At 44.1% G+C, this 14042-nt stretch overlaps 1 protein-coding gene across 3 annotated transcripts in view; it reads left to right on the top strand.

The window, feature by feature from the left end:
- The window catches only part of ZMAT4 (zinc finger matrin-type 4), a 252599-nt gene that overhangs the window by 70690 nt on the left and 167867 nt on the right, over positions 1-14042 (top strand). For all 3 annotated transcript variants that reach the window (XM_083514429.1, XM_083514430.1, XM_083514428.1), the window contains exon 2: positions 4427-4528. In XM_083514429.1, the coding sequence (XP_083370555.1) occupies positions 4427-4528 (102 nt within the window). The remainder of the gene's footprint in view (positions 1-4426; positions 4529-14042) is intronic.

Raw genomic sequence — 14042 nt, 5'->3', positions numbered from 1 at the left:
AGCAGTTGCAGTGCGCACAGTACGTCTGCTCTAAAGTTGGGATACTGTTGCAGGTTCCCATCGAAGTGAGAGACCAGACCGCCTGTTCGTCTCGCCAACCCAATTCCCTCCTGCTTGGGTGTCTGCTTTGTCAGCACGTCTAACCTGACCTGGAGATCCCTGCAGGCGGCAGCTGCCTCCTCCTCTCTCTTCCTGGATGCGAGAGCCTCGGCATTCAGTTGTGACACTGCTTTTCTGAGTTCCTCTATCTGCTGCTCAGCCGTCATGTCGTCTGCCGTTCGTGAGCTCGCTAGTAGGCACCTGCTTCTCTCCCCTCCTCGAGGCTGTAGATGCCCACAATTACGAGACGGAGCTTACTGTCAGAGCTGCTTGAAGATCCTAGCTCACAGAGGATCACGCTAGCCAGCGATCATTAAGTAAAAGTCTTTATTGAGTTACAGTTTCCATTCTCACGCTGCTGCGCGCAACTCTACGTCTAGTAGCTAGATCGGCGAAGCTCCGTCTGAGTCTCCGCCCCGTGTGCACCAACTTAGTATCCTAGCCCGGCTCCACCTTTTCCGCCTGACTGTCCTCCTCAGGGTCCCTCTACCCCCCGGGGTCTCTTCCTTCCGGGATTCTTCTGACGCTGACCCCCCGGACCCTCCTGTCTCCTTGCGCCGGGCTTTAGGACCTGGCTCCCTTTCCGGGCTGCTTACTGCGCCACCTTCCTCTGCATTTGAACTTGGCGCGCGCGCCCAACCTTCCACTTTCCGCTTAACCGTTTCTTCGCTCCCCGATGGAGGTGTGGCCACTCCTGACTCGTGCCCTCCCTCCTGTGGTGAGCTGCCAGCGCTTTCCCCCTGGCTCCTTTCCTCTTCCCTGCTCTCTGGCGGTGACGCTGGTCCCGATTTCCAACTGCTCTCCTCTGAGTCCCCTCTGGCTCTATCTTCCTGGGGTGCCCCCCTAGACTCCCCCCTTGCCCTGGCCACTGGTGCTCCTTTCTGTGAATCCTCTGATTCACTGGAAAGACTCGGAGATCTCGGGTCGTCGTCATCACTCATCTTTTCTTCTGCCTCCTCCCCTTCGCTCTCTGTTTCCTCCCTTGCCCTTGCCTCTGCTCCTAAACCCCTGACAGCATGCATATCTGATTTATGAAAAAGCTAAAATACACAAGGATTTTACCAAAAATCCTTATTTAAAGCCTGGGATAAATATAGAGACTTTCTAGAACAGAAGACACCATGGTGGATCTCACCAACTGAGGCATTAGCCATAAAGAGGAAAAATTCAAGTAGGAATTGGCCCACCTACCGAACATTACTTAAGGAGGAAGGAAACCAATTAAAATTAAAAACATTTGAAGAAGTAAGGGATCAAATGAGTGACTGGTTTCAATACAGTGGTACCTCTAGTTGCGAACTTAATTCGTTCTAGAGGTCCGTTCTTAACCTGAAACTGTTCTTAACTAGAGGTGCGCTTTTGCTAATGGGGCCTCTAGCTGCTACTGCGCCGCCAGCACACCATTTCCGTTCTCATCCTGGGGCAAAGTTCTCAACTCTACCAGATTAATGGCATTTGTAACCTGAAATATTTGTAACCTGGGGAGTTCATTCTAGAATTGGATAACTTCAAGAACTACTTGAAAAATATTGTAATGTAAGCGCAGTAGTTCCCTTTGAATGATTTCTGTAAATGATATAGAATCATAGAATCATAGAGTTGGAATAGACCACAAGGGCCATCGAGTCCAACCCCCTGCCAAGCAGGAAACACCATCAGAGCACTCCTGACATATGGTTGTCAAGCCTCTGCTTAAAGACCTTCAAAGAAGGAGACTCCACCACACTACTTGGCAGCAAATTCCACAGTCGAACAGCTCTTACTGTCAGGAAGTTCTTCCTAATGTTTAGGTGGAATCTTCTTTCTTGTAGTTTGGATCCATTGCTCCGTATCCGCTTCTCTGGAGCAGCAGAAAACAACCTTTCTCCCTCCTCTATATGACATCCTTTTATATATTTGAACATGGCTATCATATCACCCCTTAACCTCCTCTTCTCCAGGCTAAACATGCCCAGCTCCCTTAGCCGTTCCTCATAAGGCATCGTTTCCAGGCCTTTGACCATTTTGGTTGCCCTCCTCTGGACACGTTCCAGTTTGTCAGTGTCCTTCTTGAACTGTGGTGCCCAGAACTGGACACAGTACTCCAGGTGAGGTCTGACCAGAGCAGAATACAGTGGCACTATTACTTCCCTTGATCTAGATGCTCTACTCCTATTGATGCAGCCCAGAATTGCAATGGCTTTTTTAGCTGCCGCATCACACTGTTGGCTCATGTCAAGTTTGTGGTCAACCAAGACTCCTAGATCCTTTTCACATGTACTGCTCTCAAGCCAGGTGTCACCCATCTTGTATTTGTGCCTCACATTTTTTTTGCCCAAGTGCAATACTTTACATTTCTCACTGTTAAAGTTCATCTTATTTGTTTTGGCCCAGTTCTCTAATCTGTCAAGGTTGTTTTGAAGTGTGATCCTGTCCTCTGGGGTGTTAGCCACCCCTCCCAGTTTGGTGTCATCTGCAAATTTGATCAGGATGCCCTTGAGTCCATCATCCAAGTCGTTGATAAAGATGTTGAATAAGACCGGGCCCAAGACAGAACCCTGTGGCACCCTACTAGTCACTCTTCTCCAGGATGAAGAGGAACCATTGATGAGCACCCTTTGGGTTCGGTCAGTCAGCCAGTTACAAATCCACTGAGTGGTAGCATAGTCAAGTCCGCATTTTACCAGCTTCTTTACAAGAATATCATGGGGCACCTTGTCGAATGCCTTGCTGAAATCAAGGTAGGCTACATCCACTGCGTTCCCTTCATCTACCAGGCTTGTAATTCTGTCAAAAAACGAGATCAGGTTAGTCTGACATGACTTATTTTTCAGAAATCCATGCTGACTATTGGTGATCACAGCATTCCTTTCTAGGTGCTCCTTTATATATAAAGGAAAATGACATCAAAATAGAAAAGAGAATTTTTACAAATAATAATAACAAATTAAAGTAATATGTTTATTACAAAGCGAAACATGGAGAGAATGGGAGGTCTTATGTTTGGGTAGAAAACACATAGTTGAAATTAGATGTAATTTTATTTGTGAGCATAGATATCCTTATTGGACTGACTGAAATGAAGATAACTACGTGTTGTATATACATGAAAAATGATTAATAAAGCATTTTTTTAAATGAAACACACAGAAAAAACGAGATATACAGGTTAAATTGCCGTTTTGACACTTTGCGTTAAATAAGCTGGTTTTGGGTTGCAGTTTGGGCACTTGGTCTCTGAAAGGCTTGCCATCACTGACATATAGCAATAAAACTGCTAGAGGCCAGTATGGTTTCAAACATGTTGAGATTCTTGCATTGCAGGGGGTTGGACTAGATGATCCTCAGGGTCCCTTCCAAGTCCACAATGCAATCTTTAAAAAATATATATAATTTTTATTAATTTGTCATGAATATGGGCCACATTATTACAATGTAACATTATTACAATGGGGTCACGAAGAATCGGACACGACTAAACAATAACATTACAATGTCAAATCATACCAAATCATAATACAATTTATAAAGCCAATTATACATTCCAAATTAAACAAATTTAGTGGCTTCCTTTGTTCTGATCGTCTGGAAATAATTATTCCTAGGTCCTGCGCATAGTCTTATCTATAATCCAAATACAGCAATTCCAATCTTGATCCTGTCTTCTGTTTTTGCAGCCACTGGTATAATGACTTTCACTCATATTCAAAAAATCCATATCCATTAACTTGCAAGAGGGATTTAAAGTCTGTTGATTTAAAGCATGTTCTATGACATTCTCAATCCTGAAATCAGAAGTAGCATAAAATGTAACTTTCACATTTAAAGCTCATTTTCACTCTATTCTGTACTTCAGCACTTACGAGAAGCAAGTTCTTCTCAGATGGATTGGACTGACTTCTTCTTCTTTGGCGATCCCTCATAGCCGAGTAAGATTGTCTTCCAAAAACACGGATTTTAACAATGAGTCCTTAGGTGACTGTGGAGGCCAGTTAGGGACCCACACATCCTTCCGCAGTGGGGACATTGGTTTCCTGGTGGGAGTTGATCACAGTGAGGGTTTGCCAAGTGTGCCTTCCTCTTAGCATGTTTCTCCCTTGTGTCCTGAGTTCGAGTGTCAGCTACAATTCTACATTCTACATAATTGCACAGACTTTCTTCTAATAGTCTAATTCAATTGTAACAACAATTTTGATTTTATCTCCAACTTTTCCTCAGAAAAGTTATTTGCACAGCTCTTTTCATGGGTCTTTGAGAAATGCTATTTTATAACTGCTGCAAGTAAGACAGCGACAACAACGATTCACATATTTTTTATTGTTTTCCTTTCTTTTTTCCCTATAAGCAGATGAAGTCATCAGATATTGACCAGGAATTATTCACAGAAAGCTACTGCAAAGTGTGCAGCGCTCAGCTAATATCAGAATCGCAGCGTGTGGCTCATTACGAGGTAAGAAACATCTGGAGGGCTGCAATACCTCTGGGCTACAAAGAGGTCTGTAAGGGGTGCTCTCAAATATCTTTGATTTTCCACTGCTCAGTGCAAACTTTGTACAATTGCTGTTGTGAATAGGCATTCTCAATGGGCAGCAGGGTGAGAATCTTATTGTTGGATCCACAAAAAGAAAATAAGGAGAATGGGTAGGATCCAGAGTAAGGCTGTGCACACAGCATACATTTAAAGCACATGACTTCCACCAAAGAGTCTTGGGAACTGTAGCTTGTTAGGGGTGCTGGGAATTGTAGCTCTTTGAGGGGTAAATTATAGTTCCCAGGATTTTTGTGTGTGGGAAGCATTGTGCTCTAAATGTGTGATGTGTAAGCAGCCTCTGTAAATTGGTCTTAGGTCCCACCGAAATCAATGGGACAAATTATTCATCATGACCTAAGCCCCATTGTTTTCAATGGGAACTAAAGTCACCTAAATTTGGGTGCAGTTCTATGACCCTGGCTCCCAGGAACATGGGAAATCTCAGATACCCTGCTCTGTCATTAGAGATTATTTTATATCTGCTGTGTGTGAGGCTGCAACACCAGAGAATGAGATGCAATGGTGAATTCTAACCTCCTGGGCCAATTGGCATCTGAGCAGTGACAAGAGAGCCCAAAGGAGGTGTGTGCCCGTGGGGTGCCAGGGGAGGGGTGAGAAATGGCTGGGTGCCAAAGGATCCAAAGCCACCCCAGTCTCCTGGCACATCCTTATTCAGCAGGGAAAGTTGGATATTCCTCCTGATTTTCCCCCCAACCTCATTTCTATCCTGCTGGCATTTGGATGTGGATAGTTGAACTGCCTTCCTCCTCGCAGCCAATGCCCATTCATCTGAAAGTGAGCCCCATTAAGCTTAATAGAACTTAAATTGGGTAGCCTGGGATTGTGCTGCGAATTTGGCTCCATCCCTGTATATGCTGGATTGTACAGGGATGTATGTTTAGGGATGGTGAGCATTTAAAGCAATTGGAAAGTTTATTTGTTTGGAAAATCCCATTGCAAAATTTGGAGATGTATGAATTTTGAAGAATAGCTACATTTCATTTCATATTGTTTTGGAAAGTGAAGATTATGTAATTTTGCATTAAGATGTCAACTGAACTGAATATCTCATTCATCCTCAATGGTGTGTCAGATGTTTTCAGCTTTCTATTATAAATGTTAAAAATTCACAGGCTAAACATACATTCAGGGTTTTTGTGTGACTGTCTGCTAAAAGACATGTTAAAGGGTGTTATCAACTGGCTATAAAACATGTAGCAACACACCAGACTTCACTGTAATAATACAACTGAGAGCATGTCTGTCCTGATGATCAGCAGGTCATGGCTTGAGCGAGGGGTCCCTGCAAAGTGTGAGCAGTGGGTTTCTATATGTTTTGCTCCTCCTGTTTCCACAAACCTGTCCTGGTCTGCCTGGCAACTTCAGAACAATATGACCAAGAGAAAGTGTTTGGAAGGAGCCCTTAGAATGCTGTATTGATGGTGTCATGTGACCCAGAGGAGAGACTGGTCATTGATGAGTGACACTAATGGAAACAAAAGGGCGTTTGACTGTAGGGGTGACTAATTTGATTCAGTTTGCAATCAAAAGTGAACCGAATTCACACTTTCTGAAATAATGTGTAAACCAGAACAAAACCATCCTTTGAAATGTGCACTTCTATGAATTTCTCAATGCAATTATCCAACCAAGTAATGTGTGTAAAAATGCATATACTAGGGTAAACTGTGGATAAACACCTACATATTGGTGCAAATAGCAGCCAAAAATACATTATATTAGGGGGAAATAACTATGGGAAAAGGTGTGTTTTATGCAAAATTGTATTAAGAAATGGGTATATAAAATTGGATCCTGGTTGGGGAGGGGATATAAATAAATATTAACTATTAGGAGAATTTTGCGCCAAAACGCTGATCATTTTCAACTGACTTTAAAAATAAATCTCATGTGGAAATGCTGAGAACTGAAAACTGACAGAAACCAAAATTGACAGATTTGCCCATCTCTGGTTGATGGTTCTGGGCAGCTGGAATGCAAATCAGATCCACCTGTGGCAAAGTGGAATGGTGGTAAGCAGCAGCTTTTTATTGGGTTGGCAGAGAGGCAAGCTGGATGACAGCGGAGGAAGAAGCAGGATTGCTGTGGTTGTAGAACTCGCACCAGCTGCCTGAGTGCTGGCTTCTGCTCCCTGCAGTGCCTGCTCATGCTAATGTTGGGACACCAGCAGCTTGTGACAAAGCCAGCTTGCACCTCCTGTTTTCTCTACTCTGAATTGCCCACGAAGGGAAGGGGAAGGGTAAAATACAAATGGGCGGGGGGGGGGGGTAACTTTTGTAATCACAGCAGAGGCAACAGGGGTGTCTGGCCTTCCTTACTGCTAATCACCCAAACTGGTAAAACATAGGAATGCATGGGGAAAACTGACCTAACAGCTTGTCTTTGTCATAACTGATGCTAATTAATGTAAATTAATGCAACAACCAACAATGCAAAAACCAACAAACAGACAAAAAGGAGCGATTTCATTTTATAAAAATTTTATTGCAGGATATGCTGTTCTCTAACTCAGGGCTGGAATGAGACCTTTAGAGGCTCTAAAGCACTTAAAAGATTTTGGTGCCCCCATATATATCTAATTTTAAATAAGAAACCATAAAATAAAATTTTATTTTCCGAAATGAAACAAAACCTACAGTACAGTGAAAAAAATGTTTATTTTTGTATACTTCCCCTTCATTTATACTTGAAAAATTTCTGTACTTTTCTAATTTCAAAGTGTTTGATCTGATCCTCAAAATTAATCTTACGTAATGCATCTGGTTCTATACTTACCAGAGGTAAGGCATGCAGCCTGCCTTGTTGCACAGTTGTTCTGCTGGGATTTTTTATATCCTTCAGCTGAGAAAATGAATGCTCAGCTGAGCAATTTGTGACCATTAATGTTAAAAATCCAGCAGTGGAAAATTTCTGTGGTGCCCCCTTCCCTTAATGCCCTAAGCACCTGCTTATTTTGCTTTATGGTTCATCCAGCCCTGCTCTAACTGCTAAGGAAGTATCAAATTCTAAGAGCAACACCTGCTATTCCTGTTTTGGAAGACAGCTAAAGAGAGAGAGAAAGAAAGATACCCTCACCTCCCCACCTGAAACAGACCTGCATCATTGGGACAGTTTAGTGAAGAATCTCACAACCAGTTTTTCTGCTCAAATGCTCTCTGCTGCCAAATCATTGTAAAAAGCACTGATTTGTTTTCATTATCAAGAATAAGCCTAATGACTGCTACCATTTTTGCTGCTCTGCCTGAGCAATGTGGATTTTCTTGGGGGAGGTGTGTGGAAATGGGGGTGGGTTTTTCCTCCACTCAGTGGTGGAATCCACTCCTTATTCCTGCTGGCTCTGTTTTTCACCCACCCACCCTTTCTTTACGCAGATGATGCTAGAGAAACAGCAGAAAGAGTTATCCTGCATCTCAGGGATGCCAACTTGAAAATAGGGGGGGGCAGGTCACATGATACAGCACACACACACCATTGAAATGGCAATGCCCATCCACCTGGGGGGCAGCCCTCTCAAATATTTTATTGGGGGGTGAGGGTGATGCATCCTGATCTCAGTCTGGCATCTTGTGGATGAAGAAGTGGACACCCATCTGCTGCTAGCTTCTGATTCAGTTCCAGATCCATTTCATAGAATCATAGAGTTGGAAGGGACCACGAGGGTCATCAAGTCCAACCCCCTGCAATGCAGGAATTTTTAGAAAGCTAGCTCTTTTTAGAGCACACAACTCTGAGATTAAGCGTCTCATGTACCGCCAGCTGAGTTATCCCATCTCTTCACAGCTTGGGACCACAGTGCCTAATGGAAGACCTTCTCCTTCTCCCATAGATACCATGCTGTGTCTACGGATGTCCTCCTCCATGTGCATTTAGGGGGTGGCCTTTTCTGTGGTTTCCCCACAGCTACAGAAGCTTGCTTCTGAAGCACCAGTAGTGAGTGCAAAAGGGTTCTCTGTGCAAAACGGAGGTGGTGGATCCTCACCTGAAGAAATGAAAGCATCTGTTGCCAAGTTTACCAGGAGGGAGAATTTTGTTGGAAAGGCACTTTTGTTCCCACCAGGACTAAGAAATGGGCTGCAAATTACATAGAGATGTCATGACACTTTCCCCAGAAAGACAAAATACCAAAAGCAACCCCACCGCCCAAAACCCTGAATCTTGCAAATCGGCAATAACTCCGCATGGGTGAGCTTCCTGGTATCCTAGATGCACCTTGTCACTCTGAATGGCACCCTGAAGCCCTTCCTCCACCTGATTCATGGAAGGGTGTTCCCATGGCCTCTGGTGTGTAGGGGAGAAGGACGGTAGAAAAATGTCAGGCCAACCTTTGTCAAAAAATCAAAATACATGTGCGTTACTAATCTCCTTCCCAATATAGGCAGCTAATCTCACAGACTGCTTAACAGGTGGCTGTTGGAAATAACTGGCACATGTCAGGGAAGCATGGATGCCCAAGCAGAACATGTTTGAGAGTTAAAAGAACATTCTGCTTTCTCCAGTTACCAGCACCTCCTTCTGTAACAAATCCATCCACCTGGTCCCTCTTTCACCCCTTCCCACTCCAATTGGCAAGGACTGCCTTACTCTCTCTCTGACTTTGTCCTCCAGTGTTGAAAATTCAAATGTACTGATTTTTTAAAAAATGACCTATAAAGTCATTTCTCATATGAAGTGAGGAATAAGTGGCACTCTTACAGTATCAAAAGGAGCTGCACACTTACAGTATTCAAAAAATGGAGCTGTTGGCAATGAGGTTCATCCCCCCCCCCACATTTCTCTATCTGCACTGGTAAAGCTTTGAAATGTGCTTTCATTATTGCCAATGAAATTGCTCTCTGAGAACCTTTTCTCTTCCTCCTCAAGCCATTTCTCAGGAGCATGTTGTGTCTGTGGGGAATGTTCAGGGAGGCAAGAGAGGATATATTGTTTAATGATATTCTTCCTAACTTGCGTTAGCAAGTTCTCTATCTTAGCAGTTTCAACATTCCCCTTTAAACACACAGCAGTTTGTTTGTTCCGGACTCGTTTGAGCCTCTCTATATAAGTTTCCTGGTAAGATCCCTTCTTGTCCCTCATAAAAAGAATATACACAACAAAGTTATTAAAGTCAATATTGTTAAATAGTGGGTAGACATAGCAGACGATGCAGTGATTTCTCCAAAGCAGCTCTTTATTTGTAAGCTGGAACAGAACTGAACAGCAAACAGCAAACAGCTCAGCCGGCCTGCTTTTATAGGCAGCCGTCTGTCACCATTGTAGCAACAACAACCCAGGGTTTCCCGCCTAAAGTAACTGACGTGTACCTGAGTGAAAACTATATACACGATACTCCTGGTGGCCAGGGTGAGAACTTCAATACTTAACAAATATAAAAGTAGTTTACTGGCAATCATTCAGTTCACAGTTAGATCCCTGAAGGCAGACTTAGGTTACAAAACTATATACGCATGTAGAACTATCCCATAAGGGAGTTAGTTCCAAGTCAGCAGTCACCTCTGCTAACACATGGAAAAGCAAAATGGAGAAGAAGAGAGTAAAAGAAGGACGTGTGCTCCTTCTTGCCCAGATTAGGCCACACCCACATCTAGTCACGTGCAGAGAGAGTTCGGTCCCAGCTCAGAAGTAAACAGGAAGTTTTCTCCTGGCTCGTACAAAGCATCCCCTAGCATGTCCATTCTAGGAATGTTGTACTTGACTGCTATGTGTTTCACATTCCACAGTGTCTTGAACAATGACATGCCTAGCAATATAGGCAAGTTAGAAACCATGGTTGTGAGCTTTTGGGATGGACCTGTCCATCTTAGTGTGCATTTGTGGGGCATTATTTGCCAGAAGGGTGTTTTCTGCTCCACCTTGCATTTGTCACACAAATCTATTTGTCGCAAGCTCTTTTCTGCCCCCAAATGTCTGGCTTGGCCTTCTGTCAGAACAAATGTACGAACTGATGAGAGTCCTTTTCATGCATTTAAAAATATATATCAGGGCTTAAATTTGGAAGAGGCAGCATAATCCCCCCCCCAGGTCATAAAGCATGGCAGTTGCTCCCACAGGAGGCAGGGATGGCCACCGCCTTGAATGACTTTAAAAGAGGATTGGACAAATTCTTGGAGGAGGAGCGGGTTTGGTCAGATGGCTTGGTTAGTGGCAGCAATGCCTCTGAATCCGAGTTGCTGGAAACCACAAGAGGGGAGAGGGCTCTTGTGCTTGAATCCTGCTTGCGGCAATCCTACAGGCATCCGGTTGACCACTGGGAGAGCAGGATGCTGGACTAGCTGGGCCATTGGCCAGATCCAGTAGGCTCTTCCTTATGTTCCCAATGCTCACTGGGCATGAGGACTCCATCCCTGCAGAAAAGTCTGTACTCATGTGTGGCTGAACATGCTTACAAACCTCTTCACAATAACGCACAGAGTCATGAGAAGGCTTGTAAGAGTGTCTAGCCAAATACACTGACAAACCTGCTTCAGATGAGCAGTGCACCAGGAATTTCTCCCATGTAGACTTCATTGAAACAATGCTGCCAGCCATTTCTAGGGGGCTTGCACCAGGAGACTGCTTGGTGGATTGTGCCCCATGGGTCAGATCTATCTGTCTCCCTCTCTGACGGTCTGATTGGTGCCTAGAGACTGCCATCTAGGGCAACTGCCTACATTGCCTTTTAGTAGGGCCAGAATGGATTCTGGTCATAATTTGTCAACAATCCTGCAGATATTATACTCATATTTATTTTCCAAAGGCAAATGCAATGAGGAGCTGACAAAAGAATCAGAATGTTTCCTGCAAATCTTTGCTTCTGACCTGACATGCAACAACACACTGCCCTTGTGGGACATCTCTTTGTGACAGCCGTCCTCCTCCTCCTTCTCCTGCTTGTCTCTGGGAATAATGACAATTGGATTTCATCTCTCATTCACATGAAAAGCTGTAGGAAATATCTCTAACCTAGAAGGCTTTAAAGAAAGGATGAGGTTGCCTGGGGATTTGGAATGACATGTGCTTGGTACGTAGGCAGGAACATTTATTTATTTCATAGAATCCTAGAGTTGGAATAGACCACAAGGGCCATCGAGTCCAACCCCCTGCCAAGCAGGAAACACCATCAGAGCACTCCTGACATATGATTGTCAAGCCTCTTCTTAAAGACCTCCAAAGAAGGAGACTCCACCACACTCCTTGGCAGCAAATTCTACTGTCGAACAGCTCTTACACCTTATTTAAGCATTTATATTCCACTTTCCCTCCAAGGAGGGTACACACGATTCTTTCCTTCTCCATTTTATCCACAACAACACTGTGAGGGAAGATAGGCTGAGAGGCAGTGACTGGCCCCAAATCTCCCTAGGGCTGAATGGAGATTTGAATCAGATCACCCAGGCCCCGATCCTGCACTCAAAACACTGTTTCACACTGGCTCAACATAGGAAGCTTATGCTGAGTCAGACCAGTGGTCTATTGCTCAGTATTGAATCATAGATTCATAGAGCTGGAAGAGACCACAAGGGCCATGGAGTCCAACCCCCTGCCAAGCAGGAAACACCATCAGAGCACTCCTGACATATGGTTGTCAAGCCTCTGCTTAAAGACCTCCAAAGTAGGAGACTCCACCACACTCCTTGGCAGCAAATTCCACTGTCGAACAGCTCTTACTGTCAGGAACGTCTTCCTAATGTTTAGGTGGAATCTTCTTTCTTGTAGATTGGATCCATTGCTCCATGTCCGCTTCTCTGGAGCAGCAGAAAACAACCTTTCTCCCTCCTCTATGTGACATCCTTTTATATATTTGAACATGGCTATCATATCACCCCTTAACCGCCTCTTCTCCAGGCTAAACATGCCCAGCTCCCTTAGCCGTTCCTCATAAGGCATCGTTTCCAGGCCTTTGACCATTTTGGTTGCCCTCCTCTGGACACGTTCCAGTTTGTCAGTGTCCTTCTTGAACTGTGGTGCCCAGAACTGGACACAGTACTCCAGGTGAGGTCTGACCAGAGCAGAATACAGTGGCACTATTATTTCCCTTGATCTAGATGCTCTACTCCTATTGATGCAGCCCAGAATTGCATTGGCTTTTTTAGCTGCCGCGTCACACTGTTTGCTCATGTCAAGTTTGTGGTCAACCAAGACTCCTAGATCCTTTTCACATGTACTGCTCTCAAGCCAGGTGTCACCCATCTTGTATTTGTGCCTCTCATTTTTTTTGCCCAAGTGCAATACTTTACATTTCTCCCTGTTAAAGTTCATCTTGTTTGTTTTGGCCCAGTTCTCTAATCTGTCAAGGTTGTTTTGAAGTGTGATCCTGTCCTCTGGGGTGTTAGCCACCCCTCCCAGTTTGGTGTCATCTGCAAATTTGATCAGGATGCCCTTGAGTCCATCATCCAAGTCGTTGATAAAGATGTTGAATAAGACCGGGCCTTTGGGTTCGGTCAGTCAGCCAGTTACAAATCCACTGAGTGGTAGCATAGTCAAGACCGCAATTTACCAGCTTCTTTACAAGAATATCATGGGGCACCTTGTCAAATGCCTTGCTGAAATCAAGGTAGGCTACATCCACTGTGTTCCCTTCATCTACGAGGCTTGTAATTCTGTCAAAAAACGAGATCAGGTTAGTCTGACATGACTTATTTTTCAGAAATCCATGCTGACTATTGGTGATCACAGCATTCCTTTCTAGGTGCTCACAGACTGTTTGCTTAATGATCTGCTTCAGAATCTTCCCTGGTATTGATGTCAGACTGACTGGGCGGTAATCATTTGGGTCCTCTCTTTGCCCCTTTTTGAAAATAGGGACAACATTTGCCCTCCTCCAGTCTGCCAGGACTTCGCATGTTCTCCAGGAATTCTCAAAGATGACTGCCAGTGGTTCTGAGATCACATCGGCCAGTTCTTTTAATGCTCTTGGATGCAGTTCATCTGGCCCTGGAGACTTGAATACATCTAAATTAGCCAAGTATTTTTGTACTATCTCCTTAGTTATTCTGGGCTGTGTTTCCTTTGCTGAATCATTTGCTTCAAATTCTTCAGGTCGGGCACTGTTTTCTTTATCGGAGAAGACTGAGGCAAAGAAGGCATTGAGGAGTTCAGCCCTTTCTGTGTCCCCCGTTTGCATTTCACCATCTTCTCCTCTGAGTGACCCCACTGTTTCTTTGTTCTTCCTTTTGCTACGAACATACCCATAAAAGCCTTTTTTGTTGCTTTTAACCTCTCTAGCAAGCCTGAGTTCATTCTGTGCTTTAGCTTTTCTGACTTTGTGTCTACACGTGCTGGCTATTTGTTTGAATTCCTCTTTGGTGGTTTCCCCCCTTTTCCATTTTTTGTACACATCCTTTTTAAATCTTAACTCAGTTAAAAGTTCTTTAGATAGCCACCCTGGCTTCTTTAGGCACCTTCCATGTTTCCGTCTCATTGGTATTGCCTGATG

This window comes from Podarcis liolepis (genome assembly GCF_965112155.1).
Source record: "Podarcis liolepis genome assembly, chromosome: 7".
NCBI lineage: Eukaryota > Metazoa > Chordata > Lepidosauria > Squamata > Lacertidae > Podarcis > Podarcis liolepis.
This window is presented reverse-complemented; position numbering and strand designations above follow the sequence as displayed.